This window comes from Tyto alba, unplaced genomic scaffold (assembly GCF_018691265.1).
Source record: "Tyto alba isolate M040663 unplaced genomic scaffold, T.alba_DEE_v4.0 Super-Scaffold_9, whole genome shotgun sequence".
Lineage (NCBI taxonomy): Eukaryota > Metazoa > Chordata > Aves > Strigiformes > Tytonidae > Tyto > Tyto alba.
The window spans coordinates 23,622,677-23,641,314 of NW_024881330.1; the positions used below are offsets into that span (position 1 = coordinate 23,622,677).

An 18,638-nucleotide genomic window follows, 5' to 3' on the forward strand; every position below is an offset into this window, starting at 1 on the left:
TACTATCCATTTACACTTAGAGGGCTGGACTGGAACCTACAGTCAGGACCCCACAATTTGCCATCACAGATATGATGCAAAGGGGAATGCAGGAATTCATAGTTTAACTTCATACTGAGAAGGGGGACCTTCCTACTCTGCTTCAGAAGTCTGGTTTCCTCCTGCTCTTCTCCATTCCTGTTACTGTTTGGAAAGAAGCTGGTTGTCAGCCACCACACTCATCTGCTCCCACTTTTGCTATTAGAGACAGCAAGTCAGCCAAAGTTTCTCACTTGTGATCATCAAAAGCTATTTTACTACTTTGTAATCTCCTCTGGCTTTTCTATGAGCACTGTCAAAATGGATGTATTCTTCCTCAAACATTCCAGGACCTAGTCACAGTAAAGAGCATGGAATTCTTTCTCCCTAAAATACTCATGATTTTGTTGCTGATGTCAGTGGTGTAACCCCAGGAGACAAAACTTTTGTTCCATGATAGTTAATTGTTTTAAGTCTTGATCAAATAACCACCTGTTAACTTCTCTTATTTCAAAAGACAGTAGCCTTAGCTGAGACAACTTTTGACAGCTAACTGATATAGTTTAGTATCATTGGAATTCCCTGAATTCAGAACTAAGGAGTTAATGACAGAATTAAGGCCAGGTTTGTTTTTCTGTTTCAAGTATTGAGGAACCACCTAAGGGATGCTATGCTCATGTTGCTACTTTGCATGCCTTCATTCATCAGACTTACTCCATTGGATGTGCATATTTAGTGGGAAAATGGTATTGAGAGTGATGATTAATTGCATATGTAGTAGAAAATGGAGTCTAGTTTCTTGGGATGAAGATACTAACTGAATACACTGCATGGCCCTCCATTGCAATGTACTGACATTTGAAAATAATGAAAACCTGTTATTCCTTGCTGTATGACTATATTTTATTTGTCCAGGGGAAAAGTGCTGCTGGCAGTGTTGTCTTAGGGGGATCAAGAATGGAAAGCATGCTGCAGTCTCTTTATTTGGAGAACAGAGCAGGCTACTACTTCACACAGTTCTGTGAAAAGTCAGGGAATAAGGTATGAACATTTTCCTACCCTGTGATAATTTAGTCCACAATTGACTGAATGCCAAGTTATAGAGGGCAGCCAGACTGAAAAGAAAAAAAAAAAAAAAAAGGAGAAAGTAAGATTGATGACTGGATGAATTATTACTTGTGAGACTCCAATCCCTCAACAACAATAAACTGTTCATGTGTATATTCAAACTAATGACAGGTCTTAACCAAGCTGTCAGATCCTAACTGTCTCAAACCTATTGGAAATCTGATTGTACCATCAGGGATAAAAAAAGACTAATCATTTTTAAAAACTAGCCTTTAACTTGGCAGAAAAAATGAGGTCTTAACCCACAAAAACATTTTTTAAAAAGATGGAAAATCCACTATGCTATTACTCATGATAATCTACCTCTTTATTTGTTGGGTTAGTGATGTCCAAAATCTCCAATGTTTTAAAAACGTTCTCCTGCTTCCATGAAGCTTCTTGGATTTCTGAGAAATATAACAGTATTTCTTCTCTGCAATCAGCAGATCCATCATTCATTGCTGGGTGTAAATTGAGGACTGGTTGGAACAAGTTACGAATCTGAGTCAGTGTTTAGTGGCTTTGCAGAAAAATTTAGTCTTTAGGGGAGACTTGAATGCAATCAAGATGGACATCTGTTTCACTGCTGGCACAACCCAGAATCCAGCAGCAGTAGCTAGAAATGCCTTTGGCTACCAGAAGGCAAGAGCCAATGTTTCCAAAGCTGAATATCTTCAGCTAAAAATGTTATGTGTGTATAGATAACAATCTAAATAAAAGTAACTTATTTTTATATCAGAGATAGGCACCCACCCATGTGTCCTCTAGGCTTTGCAGGTGCCAGACTCCTTTGAGAATTATTTCCTTAAGGTTTTGTCTACAACTGTGGAGCACTATTTCACTCATATACCAGGTCTGGCAGGCTACAGTTTGTGGAGCAAAGTTCCCTGCCCCTATCTTTTTGAAACACTTTATTGTCCAGTGGTGGGGGTTCCTGGGTATTTTTAAGATCCAGACGCCATAAGCACATGATTAAAACAGAAGACATGGGAAAAAATCTAGATTCCTTCTTCTGAAAAATCTTTTGATGTTTGTTTGAATTTATGACACGAGGCCAAGACTGCGCCTCAGAAATGCATGTAATAAAAATGTAATGACAGTCCCAGTAACATGTCAAATACACAACATTTAATTGTTTTGGTTATTGATGCAAAACGCTATTTCACCATGGCACAAATTCTGCATGTCCATTATCAGATGCATTTCTTCTTTAGTGCTGGCTTTATGCCACTGAAATGTGGTTACTCTTCAAATGTTAACTACAATGTCAACAATTTTAATGGACAATTATCCATACAGGATACAATAAAAGATATAGTATCACAGTGACGATGCCATTAAACATGTTGTCCTTCTGCCAGTATGCAACAGAAGATTAAATCCATCTTAAATTGAGCCTGATTTATGATGACCCCAAGGAGCTACATAATTACTTGCAGTGGAAAGACAACTTTTTATAAAGCTGTGATATTTGGGTAGCAATAACTTAAAATATTTTTCATCTCTAGTTGTGGAAGAACAGTGCATACTTTTGGTTTGACCTACAGGCTTATCATCAGCTTTTCTACCAAGGAACTCTTCATCCTTTTAAAATATGCAAGCAAGCTCAAGTAAGTTGTAAATAATGTGTTTTCCCTTCACAAATGCATTTGTTCATTCCCTTCACAAATATATTTGTTCAGTGTAAAGACTGAAAAGAAGATAGAAAGTAGAAATGTTTCCAAATCTTGACAACCCACACCAAAGTAAATCTGGGTTGTGGACAATAAAAGAAGCCCTTTGGATTGTTTCCATGGAATTTCTTGATTTAAATGTTAAACATGCATAGTTTGATTTCTAGGCTCTGCTGCCTGTTCCCAGTTTTATCTACTATACTCAGTTTACCTAATCTCCCCTTTGCTACTCTGTGTTGTATTTGGAAACTGTCTGCTTAGTGTTAACATTAGAGATAATATTTTCTCTAAATCATTTAATTGTGCTGTGCCTTTCCTTCCATCTCCTGTGCGAGCTAGAATTGCAGGTCTCACAGTCCAGACCTCGGATAATGACCTTAGTCATGAAAATCAATCTTTCAGTTGTCAGTCCTGTTTTTCTTTTTCTGATTGTCAGGGCATCATTATGCTCTTTTCACAGTCATCATTACCCCCATTTGATTTTAGTCAGTCATTTACTGTCAAGTGGAACTGATATTTCCTATTAAAGAGCATTCTTAATTGAGCATGCACTTTAAGTCAGGGAATAAACCAAAAGTGAACTGGTCCACCACAGGCCATGGATGCTGATGGCTGTCATGGACTACAGAATGGTCCAATGCTGCCAGAGGAGTCTGCAACAGTGTGATATCATTAGAACTCCAAGCAACTTTAAAAATCACTTTGTGAAACTTCAGTCTGTTTTTCCTCTGTAAACCCTGTGTAGGAGTGTATCCTATCTGCATATTTCAGTATATGCTGTAATAGAGCAAAGCTACTTCACTTGTTGTTGGAACAAATATCTGTAGAGAGACTAAGAGAATAATCTCTTTGTATGGCTTATGTTACTGACCATCTGGACTTCCTTGAATTTTTCTTCTTTTTCTACCTGGAGGTTTTACTGGGGCAAATGAGAGAATTTTGCATATTTGTCCAGAATTCCCACCTGAACTAGTGTTGCTGCACAGAGACTCCAAGCAGAGGCCAAGGCATGGATCCCTCCCTCTCTCCTGTCACACACTGGATAACTTGAACCGCTACCCTATTTACTTGTTTTCCCCTCCATCTCTACTTACGGCCTGAGACTGAGGGCAACTGACTGTACCCCTAAGACTGGCCGTCTCCTGTATCTGCCCAGGCCTGTGTGTGGCTAGGGACCCCGCTTACAACAGGAGTGCAGGTTAACCATGTCTAGACTGTCTTCATTTTCCTATATGCTTTGTTGCAGGCCAGATCTTAGGTTATGGTCCATGATGGTTCTCAATTTGGTTTCATTTTACACCAGCTTCCACTCTTTCTGCAGTGGTTGCATGGCTGAAAATTAAGGCATGGATCTTTTTTATTTTTCTTATCTTATTTCCAGTGCTGGCCTGGTGGTGACAGCAGAACATCATACAATCAGTGTTACCAGGCAATTGCAGAGAGCTACATACACATAGCCATTAAAGTAAATACATCAAAACGAAGTATGTGAAACTGTTCCATTAGCATAACTAACAGCTGAAATGTAACATAACAAATCAACACATGTGCTGCAACATTTGGTATCATTCTCAAGCTTGCCTTTTAAGGCTGCACAAAAATAATTCTTGTTTTCATTGGAACATGGTAAAGAGTCAAGCTGCATCCAATATACAGGGTCTGCTTATGGAAGAGATGTCTTCCCAAATTCTGTGCTCACCTTTGGCACAATAAGATAGTAATTCCAAATACTCCTAAGAGAATGTGGATCAGATTCACACAACACATCGTCATATGTATTTTACTATTTATTACAGAAAGAGACATCCAGAGTATTCTGTATGTGTTCTGCCTGCTTCCTGTTAAAAAAAGAGCAAACCTGGATTTCTTTGTGTCTGCTACTCATTGTTTCATGTGTTAGGCATTTTTATCTCAGCTTTACGATAGAATAAGAAAATGCATTCCAAGGTGTATACTCATTCATCCAGGGAAAGAAACTGCAGTGAGAATGAAATCTGATGGATAAGAAAAATGATGAGTACCAGTAATCATCCAGGAATATATATGGTTATTCACTATAATCATAAGCACAGGAGTGTAAAATGTATTGGGAAAGAAAAGCAATAAAGAAACACATTTTGTAGTTTTACATAAAAAAAATAGTTATTCAGAGTTAGAAAAATTAACACATGTATGGGAAGTACAATATTTTAACACTAGAATCAATTTAGATAAAGGGAGTTATCATTAACGTGAATTCTTAGAGTCAGACACAAGATTTATGTTAGAGGAAAGTGATGACGAGGGTTAAGGAAGTTTAGCCTTTCCATTTAAGACCAGCCAGTGCGTTGTATTCTTCCATCATACGATTCTGTCAAGCAGCTGCACAAGTCCCTCATTTAGATCAGAGCCATATCCACGCCTTTAGGCAGCAATACAAAGCACTTGGACTCAAATCTTTTTCCTGTTTCTTGCTTCACTCCAGTCATTCTGAGATTGATTACCAAAGCCTTCTCATCTGGGGATGAATTCACACTAAAACCCAAGGCCTGAACAATCCCTGATTTGGAAAGTTGTAAATGAGGCCAAAGTCTTCACCTGAATTTCCTAGGCATTTTGTATCTCAGGATTTGTGCCATTATAAGTAATTTCAAGATGCAAACTCTGACCAAATTTTCAGATAGGGTTTTGGGTTCAATCCATCACTTATTCCAATAAATTTATAGGAAAATGTATAGCTGGCTGGTAGGAAAATTCTCTGTGTTTTACAAAAGGAACAAAACACTGAATAAATTAAGTATGATGTGCACTTGATGTCACATGCTTAAGATTTTTGTATGAATTTGATAACACTTAGTTTCATTTAATGTATTTTTTTCCTGTTGATCCTGTGGGAGATTGGTCAATATAATAGTTTCACTATTCCACTGAGATTCAGAAAATCACAAGACTTTGATGACATGGTAGTCAAAAAAGGCTATGAATATTACTTCTTAAAGGATACAATGTGTTTTGTCTGTTATATCTTGCTAACTTCACTGACCAGTGTTTAAGGCTGTGAACACAGACACTTTTCCAAAGCAAAGAGGCCGTCATGATTTCAACACTGAGGGTCCAGTCGTTTGAGTTTGGAAAAGTACACTGCTTGACCACCTCTACATTTCTTCTTCACATGTATTACCAGCTCTAATTGTTGTTTATGGAAAAAAAAAGTCTGTCTTCACCATGCTTCAGTTTTGCACGTGAAATTACACAGGATTAGGGGCAGTTCTGCAGGTAGAGAAGTCTGCAAAGACAGTCCCTAATATGCCAATATATTACAACAGTGTTTATGTGAGCAGGTTGTCAATAATTTTTGGCCTAAGATTCCTTAGTCTGGGCAATCTCTGACTCTGTAGGCTGATTTTTTTTGTCAGCTCCAAAGAAGAGTAGCAAATGTACTCATTATTAACACATTTCATACAAAATCATGGGGGAAAGAAAAGTTCCGCTCAAGAAACTTGTGGAGTGTTTGTTTTGATTTTATTCTTAAAACTATACTAAAAATGATCAGCCATTTAAGGAACCATGTTAAATGTGTGTTAAAATATTGAGGACCTATTTTGGACCCTTTTCACCAATTTACAGATCCCTTGTGTGGTTTTATGAGTCATAGCAGGTGGAGCAATGTAGCTCTAATGATGAATAAAATATTTAACCCCTCTATAAAAATTTTATTTTTAAAGATAACACATCTTTATATCATTGGATTGGTCTCTTCTAATTTGGCTATTTTATATGTTAAATGTTTTGGATCAGACTAGAACATGATGTAACTGAAACTTTACTAGTGTTAGGGTTCTTCAAAATAACTACCAACTTTTGAAATCATTATGAATCTAATTAATGTTGTCTCTGTTAAATTTAAATATATTTGGGGATTTGCTGAGAAAGGCATGATTTAGGATATATGTAGTTTTGTTCTTCAGCTAGGACTTTTCCTGTGGTTGTCCTCATTCTTTGACCTTACCCTTACACCTGGGGGCCTTTATTGCACTGATAATGTAGATCACAATAGCCACAAACCATCTTTGCTTTCAGTAATTAGACCTATGTAGAAAGGGGGTGGAATCCTGCATAGGCAGTAAATATAGTAATCGTAACAAGTTCTAACTGGGGGATGGATATCTGCCATCGTTAGCCCTGTATTCCTCAGTGACCTGATATCAGGAGAATCTAAAGGGTCTGTTTCAGATTGATAAGGTCCAAAATAACCGGGATATTGTCTGGTACTGTTGCTGTTTGAAAGAAAGAGTATAATAAAACAGAATTTCATTTAAAACAAACAGAAACATGCATATTTAATGTATTCAAACATTCTCCCATTGTGCTTGAAATCTAAATACAACAGTTTTATTACTTCTTGAACACAGAGAAAATGTATTATTTTATTCTTTTCTACTGCTTTCTATAACTGCTAGTTACAATTGGATTTCAGCAACATAATAAAATGAGGATTATCAGAAACCTTCATTCTTCATTGTCAAAACGGTGTGATAATAGTGAAAACGGGCTGCTCAATGACATCCCGAAGAGAAATTATGATTTATGTTGCTAATCTGATCCCCTGACCATATATCTGAAAATTAGTTAGACTTTGACAATATGAAGAAAACCTTTATAAGGAATTTATTAAGGCAGTATCTTTTCTTCACTTGAGTTCCTAGCTGCAGTCAGAATCATGATGTATTAGAAAGATATTCTGGAATATCTTCTTCCAAGATATTCCTGGAAGAAAGTGTTTTTCTCTGAGTTTTCAATGTTCTTTTTCATAGGAATTTATTAAATATTTAAAACCCAAGAATTTTACTTAGGGTACTTTTTGGAAAAAAAAAAAAAAATTGAAATAAAGAAAAAAATTACTTTATGCTTCAAGAATGAGCTGCTAGTGAGAAGGAAACATTCTCCAGGTTTAGCTTTCTTCTGTTTGTACATGTTGAATGGCAAACTCTATGTGCTTCATAAAAAAAGCATATTGTAATCTTTGCTTTGGTAAGGTTTTAGACCTAACTTGTGCAGTGGTATCCCCTGTTAGGGATCCTGTACCATAACTGAGTCTCACCAGTATCAAAGAACTGTGCAAGAGAATCTCCACACAGAATGAAATCTTACAATTTTTCATTAATTTTAACCTTAAATTTACAAATTCACATCTATTCAGAAGAAGTAAGACTCCTTCACAAGCTGGCCCAGCACACATCCTGCAAAACAACAATGCAACTTCATGAAGAGTGCGGTTGCTGTAATGATTGTGATTATCTGAATCTAACTAAAAATCAGCCAAATATCTCCAAGCAAAAATTACATTAAGCATTATTTTGTGACCTAACCATTTTAACAAGTAAGAGTAAAAATGGCAGGGCGGTGAGTTATGGCAATAACTGAAATTTGGACAAAATAATAAAATTGGTAAAAACAAGGCAGGGGTAGATATATGTTCCGAATATACAGCAGGGCAGTGGGGGACAAATATGCATTAATTATCTCCTTCAGTGGACTGTGACCATTGGAATGGGTGATAGCTAAGAAACAGTTTTCTTCTGTTTTAATTGTAGTTCCTTTATGCAACTTACATTGCCCCATCTGCCAGTATGGACATTGGACTTCATCAGAGTAAGAAAAACATGATTTATCAGAAAATTGACCCAGCTTTTGAGGATCTTTTTGACGCAGCAGAAGAGTATATCCTCACTGTTCTGCTAGAACCATGGATGAAGATGATGGAAGCAGACAAATATACTTATGGAAAGGTAACTGATATGGGTGACACCATGAAAAATTGTTGGGGAAGAAAAGCACAAGAGCCTTCATATGCAACCCTGTTACATTTATAGTCAGAAAGAAAGAAGTATTGCAAGATGTTTTGCTCACTCACTGCTTTCTACACTGATGCATGAAGTAAGCTGAGCTTCCTGTGAACAGACTTCCCATCCAAACGGAAGGTGCAGGTTTTATAGACCCCTTTGTCTGTGAATTAGGGAGGAATACATCTTGCTATGGCAAAATTTTTCTTTGCAATCAGGAAGTGTCATGTTTCTGCAATTTTATCATTGATCAAAAGTAATTTTCTTATGATGGATTGCCCACAAGCCTTCTATTTTTTTAATGAGGAGTACAAAGTAAGCTGTGTTTTTAGAGTATCAGTACAATGATGTCCACATTAATTGTATCAAGTATTTCTTGGTCTTTAGAATGAATTAAAGTGTAGCTACTGCTTAGCATAAGAGGAAATATGATATGGTGATCCAGCTGTATTTACCCCAAGCACTTTTTAGATAGCTGCCCTGCTGTGTAAGGGCTAACTGCAACCTGCAGGCTTCCTGAAGGCCCAGTGGGTACTCAGTTCTAATACCAGAAATCCTCTGAAGGCTTGAATTGAGCAGGCTCATGCAGCTCAGAGGAGGTGGCTGCAATTCTGACTCTGCTTTTGACAAATAAGAACAAGAAATGGTGGAGGCAGCGGTGGATGCTGTGGCTCCCTGCTCTGTGTAAACTTATCTATGAGTTACTAGCTGTAGGTCAAACTTCTAATTCCAAGTCTTTGACATCTCTCTCTTGGATATGGAAGGAGAAACTCGCAATGGGGAATCAGGAGTTGGAGGGCGGGAAGCTAGTTCTTGTTTCTGTTTTTCTCCACTATGACTTTAGATGAAGTGTCTCCATTTTTATAGGAAATATCATCACTTACTGCTGATACTTCTGTCATCCTGTAATGAGAACATGCGTGCATTGTCCCCTGCAGAACATTCTGAAATCATTTTGCAGAAGTTTTGTAATACAGTGTATTTTTATTATATCATGCATGCATCTATGAACAACTAGAAGAACAGGTGTCTAAAATCAAAGTTGAGAATGACCTCCTAAGCCTATTAGGTGGTGGCCAGTATTAAGCATTTAAGAAGTATAAGATCAGAAAAAAAATACAGCAGTATTGCCAGCTTCAGCACTTTGCAGCTGAGGAGGTTCATAAAGTAGAGGTCTTATCCACATTTTTGTGTTTAATAGTCTTTGATGAGTTGGTTATTTTCCCCCATGTGTTTATGTAAATGTGTCTTGAGTTATTTTATGTCTTCAGCCTCACTGCAGTAGTGGGTTCCATGCTTTAATCATACAATAGGAGAAAAAAAATGCTTATCTTGGTTTCTCTGCAAACCCTTCCCTGATAATTTCACCCAGTGCTCTAGCTTTGTATGTCATAAGGAACAGTAAACAGTTGTTATCTTGTCATATTCTCAATGTTGTTATGCTTTTACATGTTTCTGTTGTATCCTGTTTCAATTACATCTCTTTGAAACTCAAGAATCCTAGACTATTTGACCTCTCCTCTTACAGAAGGCATTCCATACCTTTGTTACACTTATCATCCCCATCTGTGTCTGTTATTTTATATTCTTTTGATGAGATGCAAGCAGTACTTGATCTGGATGCACTAAGGATTATCCAGTGGCAGAACTGTGTTTTCTGTTTTGTTCGTTGTTCCTCTCCTAATTGTCCTTATGATTTTAATTGCCTTTTGACTCCTGGTGAACTTTGAGTGGATGTGCAAAATGTAAGCTAATAGCCATCCACAATGATTCCAAGATTTCTTTACTAAGTAATAACAACTAATGGAAAGCCCTAATTTGGAACTCACTGGTATGACTTAATGTTTATTGTCATTGAATTCAGCTGCCCTTTTATCATGCAGACAATAAAGTGTCCTGAAATCCTGCAGCTCTTCACAGTTAATTTAATTTTTTGCTCTGTGGAATCATTTTGCAAACTTCGTTGTCTCCTCACTCACCTCCTTTTCCAGATAATTTCTGAGTGTTTAAAAAAACAACCTCAGTGCAGATCCCTGTGAGCCTCCAATAGGAACCCCACCCCATAATGGAAGTTCTTTATTTCTTTTTTTTTTCTTTTTCTAACTTCTAATTAATTCGCAAGGGGACCTTCCTTCTCATCTTGTGATAACTTAATTTCCCTAAGAAACTTTGAAAATTTGAGCATTGAGAAAAACTTACTAAAATTAAATATACTAATCCAAACACATCTGCAAAATATTCTCTTCATTTTTCAGCATCTTTTCTAAGCTTTCAGGTACATTTTTTTTATAAACTATTTTAGTTATAATTGCTTATGAACTGTAGAACACTGTGTAATTGACTGATGCTTTCATTAATCTAAAATATTACTTATTTTTTTATCAGACTAGTTTTACAGTCTTTTGTAAATGTATATTTTCTATGTGTATTATCAATACTAGTTGTCTAGTAGCGATTTCCAGTCCCCACTGAGTCAAGTCATTGACTCAGTGAGTATTACTATACATCGTTTTTGTATAAAAAGGACCCTGCTTTTGAGCACACTTTGAATACAGTGTTTTCACTGCTTCTAGTGATGGAAGAATTCCTCCAAAATAAGAACTGGAAATATACACTTTAAATTAATTCCTGTGTCAGTTTATACCTCCTTGAGTTAACTGAGGGATAGTCTATTGCCCTTTCAGTTTAGATGATGCTTTGCTTTTCAAGTGTAGTTACGTTCAGACTTTTCAGTGCCCTAATAACACAAACATCTTAATCAGAGCACGAAAAAACAGAACTAAACCCTTTTGAGTGCACAATACATGCATTTGTGAAGAGTTATAATACACAGACATAAAAAGACCTGTTCTAGGAGGCACTAGAGTCTCTTTGTACTAGGCGCAGGCTAATGCTTAGACGCACTCCTTCTCAGCACAAAGACAAGGTCTGCTTTGTATTTTGTTCAGTCCCTGGCTCTACTCTTCCCCTTTGTTCTACCATACAGCAGGATATATTTGGCCCATAATGAAACAAGATATTTTATCAAGAATTAGGTGAGTCCAAAATTGTTTATTTGGGACATGGTCAATATGTATCTACATTTTTATCTTTAAACGAAACATGCAAACAGGAGAGTTCCTTTTTATCGTTGACTCTCATCCTGCCTCTATCTGCTTTCTGTTTAAACTTTATGAAAAATGTTCTGAATTATTTTCCTACTTACTTTTAAACTAGGTTTTCTTTTAAAGGAAAGAATACCCAAAAGTACTTTATAACAGTGGAATCGAGTTACACTGAGCCCGAAAGTATTCAGATAACACGGTGATTAGTGTGGTATTTACATTTAGACAAAAGCATAATGAATATTAATCTAAAAACTCTCTTCTCTCTCTTGCACATAAACTCTTGTCTAATAAGACCACAACTTTCTGATCTTTGTAATGGGCATGCTAATCAGTATAATGAATTGTCTCAATTTTGCTAAATATCCTAAAACCTGCATTTGAATGGAGCTGAGAGGGTCACCGAACTATTCTTTATGCAGTTACCGATTGTTTGCATATCACTTGGAGAACTGCTCTAGTTATATACATAAGGCTTCCAATTAAGTTAAAAAATGCCAAAACTTCATGAGTTCTAATCATGAACAATTTATTATTTTAAGGCACTACCTGGTATAAAACTAATGAAGGGGACAAGACTGAAAGTCTGAAAGCTTTCACCTTCATTGTTTAGATATTATAGCATCTTTCTTGTCTTAAATTTCCATTTCTGGAAATCCGTGGCACTCTATCTTTTTGACATTTCCCACTGAGACTCAGTTTTAAGACTTGTTTTTCTGCTTCTCAGTGGCACTTTGACATGCAATTTGCTGATATAGGCAATCAGGTAAGTCTGACACAATATACACAATACAATATATGCACAGTATACACAACATATTATACACACAATGTAACTTAGCATTTTTTTTAATACAAAGTTATTTTCTTGAAGATATAGTTAGGTTATTTAGTGATGTTCTATAAGAATCTACTTGTGAATCTGAAAATTTTATTCTACCAGAGCTTTTAATTGAATTGTTTGTCACAAGGATGTGACTTCTAGTGTCTTCTAAATATTAGTCTCATTACTGGCAAATGTGTCCTTTTCTATCCACTGTCACTGGCAAGGTGCCCATTCAGTTCTCCATCTTTCTATAATGTGTACTGTAGGGATGACATAAGATATTATTTTTATTAGGTGGAGTTGGTGGAAGAAACTCGACAGCTGGACTCCGTGTACTTTAGAAAGCTCCAGGCTTTGCATCAAGAAAGTGGTTCCAAGAAGGATGAGGTAAGACAAGTACCTACTAACAAAAACAAACATTTTTTCTATCAGAGAGGGTTAACACTTTGAGTATCAGCAATGAAAGACTGACTACATGCCAGTTTGTAGAAGCAAGTAGTCAGATTTCTACCATTCATTTTGGGGAATGACTGATGGCCATTGCATTAATTACAGATACAGGTCTTCTGTCAGTTACATCAACATCAGACCACTGTATGACTGGAGTCAATGAGACAGTTTCCACTAAAGTCTGTGGAATGTATTTGGGGCCCTTAATCTTGAATAAATACCTCCATTTCAAGTAAATTACAGGTATATATTGGTTTATTTCATTATGGAACCTGTGCATACTGGTATGGTCAAAGCAAACATAAAACTAAAGCTGGAGCCTTAACTCAGTTTATTTTCTCAACAATCAAAAAGCTGTTCTACAGAAACAGAAGCTATCTAGTGCCAGGATTATTAGACTGAGGAAAATATAGAGATGAAAAAGCAGTTATGCAAGTGAAATAATTTCTTCCCTCAGAGTACTGTTACTGACACTGGTCTGCCATCTTGCCCTGATGCTCTCAAAGAAGATCAGCACTTGCGTCAAATTGCCAAAGAATTGGCAGGTCCTAATCTATCTGATCTGATCCACGACAAAGAGAAATTAGAACAGTTCTGGGCTTTTCTTAATGACCATTCTGCTGGGTACGTTTCTTCATTATTACTATTATACACATTTCTAAGTTCATAAGAAATCTTTGCTGGGGATCTTGACTATTTAAATGTTCACAGATTTTTTTTTTTTTTAAATGTGTTTGTATATTTATGAAATACACATGCACGTTGTTCAGACAACTGAATTGTCTTAACATTTTGGGGGTAAAAATTTACCTGTCATAATATGTTAGTATTACAGTTCTGCTTTCAGTTTCTGCTTTGATTAGTGGCAAACCCGTGAATAGAGCAATTAGCCTATAATGAGTCAAAATTTCTCTTTTTTAGTACAGATTCAATTTAGTACATTTAAAAAATTAAAGCTGGTTGTTATAAAAATGTACAAATAGAAGACAGCCACGTTATTCTCACAGTATGAGAGCAACCACAGATTTGTGTTTGCATTGATCTGAACAGAATTAAGTACCAGCTTGTAGCAGATACAGTTTATGCAGGGTTTTTGAAAAAGTGAGCCCATTTGTTTAAAAATGAAGCTCTAAACAAAAATTCTAGCAGAAGTAAATGTGAGTTTTCCACCTTTATTTTTTTTTTTTTTTTCCCCAAGCCCCACACTAATCTCTATTCTGTTTTAGGAAAAGGCAAATACACTTTTTAAGTAACTGCTAGCAAATCCTTAAATTGCCAATTCCTTCCTTTAACCTGGGTTCCCATGAACTGATGGTTTTCATATTGCCTATTGCTTCTAGTCAAGCACTGCTATAATTTTAGATTGGATATTGGTCAGCTTTTTCAAAAGTGTCCAAAGATGGACTTCTAGCACAGGATTCTTCTGGCCAAGACTCAATGTCATCACTTCTGCTTATCATCATAGGTCCCCTTTGTAGTCAGAGAGAGAAATACACATTTCTGGACACAATTATTCTAATTCTGAAGGTAACATCTAAAACCAGTTTGGAGGGATCATTCCTAAAGATGGCTATTTCTATTCACTGACTACAGAAAGAATGTATGTAATGAGTTCAGATGAAAATTCTTATACTGTGTGTGGGTGCCTACGGTCAAGTGACTTCTGAGTTGTCTAGACCAGTGGTGTTCAAGGTTCTTTGATAGTGCAACCCATTAGTGAAAAATTTTTGAGCATGCACACTCAATATGTGGGTTTTTTTTGTTTGTTTGTTTTTTTTTTTTTTTTTGTTAATTATATACATGTGTGACTGAAGTTCTAATATTTTCTTCCTGCCCCTCAAAGAATCATCTCACACAACCACTAGGGGGCACACACCCCACTTTGGAGACAGCTGGTTTAGAGTTCCTCTCTAACTGGGGAAATGGTAGGAATCACCAGAGAACAGGTCACTGGCTAGAATGAGGTCCTGGACAGGTATGCTGAATTGCCTCTGGGACTTCCTGCCTCTTTGTTAACCACAGACAAGTTCCATCTTGAGTGATAGAGCCAGGTAGAGAAATGTTTAATTTATGAAGAAATTTTATTTTGTAAAAATTCATAATGAAGAAAAACATTTGAAAAACTCTCACAAAACAGGGTTTTAGAGCTTGGTCCAAACCTAGTAACTCTGAAGTCCAGCTGGCATGCTACAGTAAAGATGCTTAATGGTACTATAAGCTGAAGGGATCCTAGAACTAATGCAGTCTGGAAATTTCAGCAAAAACCAACAAAAGTGTCATTTGCCTCTTTGTAAAAATTTATGGTTCTGTTATTGCCCAATTGTAAGTGATCCAAGTCTCAGGAGGGACAGGCTGTCGAGTATTTGGGTGTAAATTCTGGTAAGAAAATAAACAAAGTTCCATTAATTAAAATTTTCTTAAAAATATAGGATATATTCACACAATTGCAGGACAATTTGTGTTACTTTGGGTTAGTGGGTTACCACTTGTTAATCTTGCCAGACTAACTGACTGTGCATACGCTCCTGATCTGTTGAAAGGAAAAAATAGGGTGTGCTAGGATAAGCCACCACTGTAAATGGATTAAACTAACACATTTTAAGATTATATATTTTGATTTTTAAATAAGATGGATGTATCTGATCAGTTGTCAGAGGTAGATGCCAAGGAGTAGCTCCATAAACCACAGTAACTTGTAACACTTGCATGTGGGTGAACGTATTCAGGTTGTGACGAACTAGAAAATGAAAGAATTTCAGTCTCAGTCAAACTTAGGTCTGTAAGGGTCTCAAAAGACTTGTGAAAGGGGGACATCTGTTCTTAAATCAGTCAGATGCTTTTTGAAAGTTTTGCTCCTGGATTAATGTTTAGAAAAAGCCAGTTATTAACCAAATGGGAAAGTGAAACAGATTTGTCTGAATTTAATGTTTCATAATTCCTGCTGCAAATACAGTGAATGTCCTCATTAAAATGCTCACAAAACTTCAGCTAGTAAGATACTACCAGAAAACAGTCATATAAATTGAACAGAAATTGTGGGTATATCACTTGTTCTGTCCTCTGGTTTAAATAACAAAACCAATATATGTTCCATTAAACAAACTTAAATTGATAGTATACACTCAAATGATTATGAACAATATATAGATCAAGAATTCCATATGGAGATTATTTATCACTTGCTATGAATAATACATAAGCAGAGAATCAGTAATTTATGAAAAGGCAGCCCACAAAAAGCCCTAGAAACAAAAGTCACCATAAATTGTTATTGTCTGCTTGACTGTGGACTGACTTACGCTCTAGCACTTCAGGCAGTGTAGGAAGGGGGTGCTTTCTGGGGCTGATGTTCCCAGCTGCCTCCCTTGTCGGGTGATACAATGAGGAGGCAGAACACCGAGAACTCGTCTCTCAGCGGCTCACAGCCTCAGTATTGCTTCAAATTCTCATCTGTTTCATTTTTCATTCTCTCTGGGAGGTCTGCACTATGGCTCTGGTTCACAGTCCCTGCTGGAGTTAGCAGCGGCACATTGAGGAGGTTACTCCTTTCGGGGTACTTGAGAAGGGAGCCTAAATGAGATCCCTAAAATGCATGTTTGATCTGCCTGTTCAACAAGTGCCATGGTCTCACCAGATGGTACTAGCAAAGAAAAAATGACATAAAATTTCAGTCCAATCTGACCTGGTATTTAGGACTTGAACACTTTGGTGGCTTGTGGTTAAACTAATAACTCCCTAGAATGTTGATGAAATTAACACAATATTGAAATAACATTCTGTTTAAATTTGTTTATAGCATGGATCTCATGTGCTGGCTAGATATTGAACAGTTCAGAAAGATGCTCCACAAGGATAAAGAAAAAAGGGAGGAAATATCTAAGGACATTAAAAACAAGTACTTAAACAAAAAATACTTCTTTGGACCCAACAGCCCTGCTACCAGAGAACAGCAAGAACAGGTACCAGTTACAAAACCATTCTTAAAGAACAATCACACTGAATGTGACTGAGGTAAAAGTCCATAAGCAGATTTGTTCCAGTTTTTCCCCAAGCTACGCTCCTCAAATCTTACCTATATTTTTGGCCAGAAACTTGATTCTGTTCTGGTTGTGGGGGTCCCTTGCTCCCTGTTCAGGCTCTTCCTCCTCTGTCCTTACAGAACATCTCTCTTAAATCCTGATCTAAGGCCACAGCCAGAGCACGCACAACACAGCTCAGAAAAAGTGTAAAAATGGCTTTCAGGCAGAGTGACTTGTTCCAGATTTCTATTTTAGTATATCAGTAAAGCCACAGATGGCAAGTCTGAGCTGTGGTACTCTTATATATCTCAATACTTAGAAAATTTACTTGGTCAAGCTGGGGTAATATTTGCCAGAGTCTGTATTCTATTATAGGTAGGGACAAATGTAATCTGTTCCCTTTTATGAAAAGTACATGTGAGCCTTGGGTAAGCATGCATTAAATGCTTTGCTTACAGTTAAGCTCATGCTTTGCTAAATCAAGGATGTAGAGAGATAAAGGGCTTTTGGTATACACAAAAGTTTATGTCATGTGTTATTGTATTTGGATTGCTTAGCTAATGCATTCAGGTGGAGGATGGGGACAAATCCTTCATGATCGACTTTCAGCAGCGGTTCTACTAGAAATTCAGCAATGCGTCCAGAAGAGATTAGAAAAACAATGGCTGCCATTGTTCCTGGCAGATGAACACCATGGGACAGAGGGACAAGCAAAGGTATTTTTTGAACAACAGCAATATATCCAGGCATTGTTTTTTGTTCGGCTCTTAATTTACCATTGGGATAAAATGTTTCAGAGGAAAAGCAGCCCACAACTCACATGCAGTTTACATTGAATGAAATGCTGTAGCATGTCCAGGTTGAAGCATTTAGCTTGATAATTGTGAAGGCAGTTCCTCTGAAGGTTTAGTCTAGCCTACAGTATTATTGTTAGATCCTAAATCTGAAGGAGCTGGTGTTAGCACTGCTGCCAGGCAGGCTGCCAGGGGAGTAAACTAATATTTGATGTATTGTTGTACTCCCCATATGCCATTTTACCCTAGCCATACACTTGCACACAGAAGAAATGCTGCTTTGTGTAAAGGTTTTTACAAAGGGGGCAAGAACACAACCAAATGAGTGAACTTCTCACACTGTATTCTTTCTCTCTGTCTCTTAAGCTGTCTGTGTTCTACCGTCAGAAGCTGCAGTGCCTATAGAGATGCATCTAGGACCTGTGAAATTCTGCTGAGTGGGGAGGTTAACTGCTACAAGCCTTGTTCCAATTGGTTACTTCAGAAAGTTGCCAGAAAACTGGGAATGAGAAGCCTTTCACTCCTGTCTCATTAGAAAGACTGGGGAATGGGCAGAGCAAGCATCTGCCTTTTATGAGAGTGTCTCTGTGGCTGGGATCTGTGTAGGGAGATCATTCTGCTGGTGACAGATGCAAAAAGACTTCTTTTTTTGCACTTCCACAACAGCTCTGAAATGCGAATGTCACAGCAGAAGGAAACTTGACAATTCCACCAAGCAGATGTATATGCATACTGCATTGATTCCTAAAACTTGTTTTCTATCCTCTTCTTAACGTTAAGAAGGTTGTCAGAAGTACATATGAACTGGATCTTTTTCACTGATTC

At 37.0% G+C, this 18,638-nt stretch overlaps 1 protein-coding gene across 1 annotated transcript in view; it reads left to right on the forward strand.

Annotated features, from left to right (window-relative positions):
- RGS22 (regulator of G protein signaling 22) overlaps nucleotides 1–18,638 on the forward strand; it is a 62,780-nt gene that overhangs the window by 28,702 nt on the left and 15,440 nt on the right. The window contains exons 13-19 of the mRNA XM_042786256.1: nucleotides 934–1,059; nucleotides 2,634–2,735; nucleotides 8,372–8,566; nucleotides 12,845–12,937; nucleotides 13,458–13,624; nucleotides 16,797–16,959; nucleotides 17,577–17,735. Coding sequence (XP_042642190.1) covers nucleotides 934–1,059; nucleotides 2,634–2,735; nucleotides 8,372–8,566; nucleotides 12,845–12,937; nucleotides 13,458–13,624; nucleotides 16,797–16,959; nucleotides 17,577–17,735 — 1,005 coding nt within the window. The remainder of the gene's footprint in view (nucleotides 1–933; nucleotides 1,060–2,633; nucleotides 2,736–8,371; nucleotides 8,567–12,844; nucleotides 12,938–13,457; nucleotides 13,625–16,796; nucleotides 16,960–17,576; nucleotides 17,736–18,638) is intronic.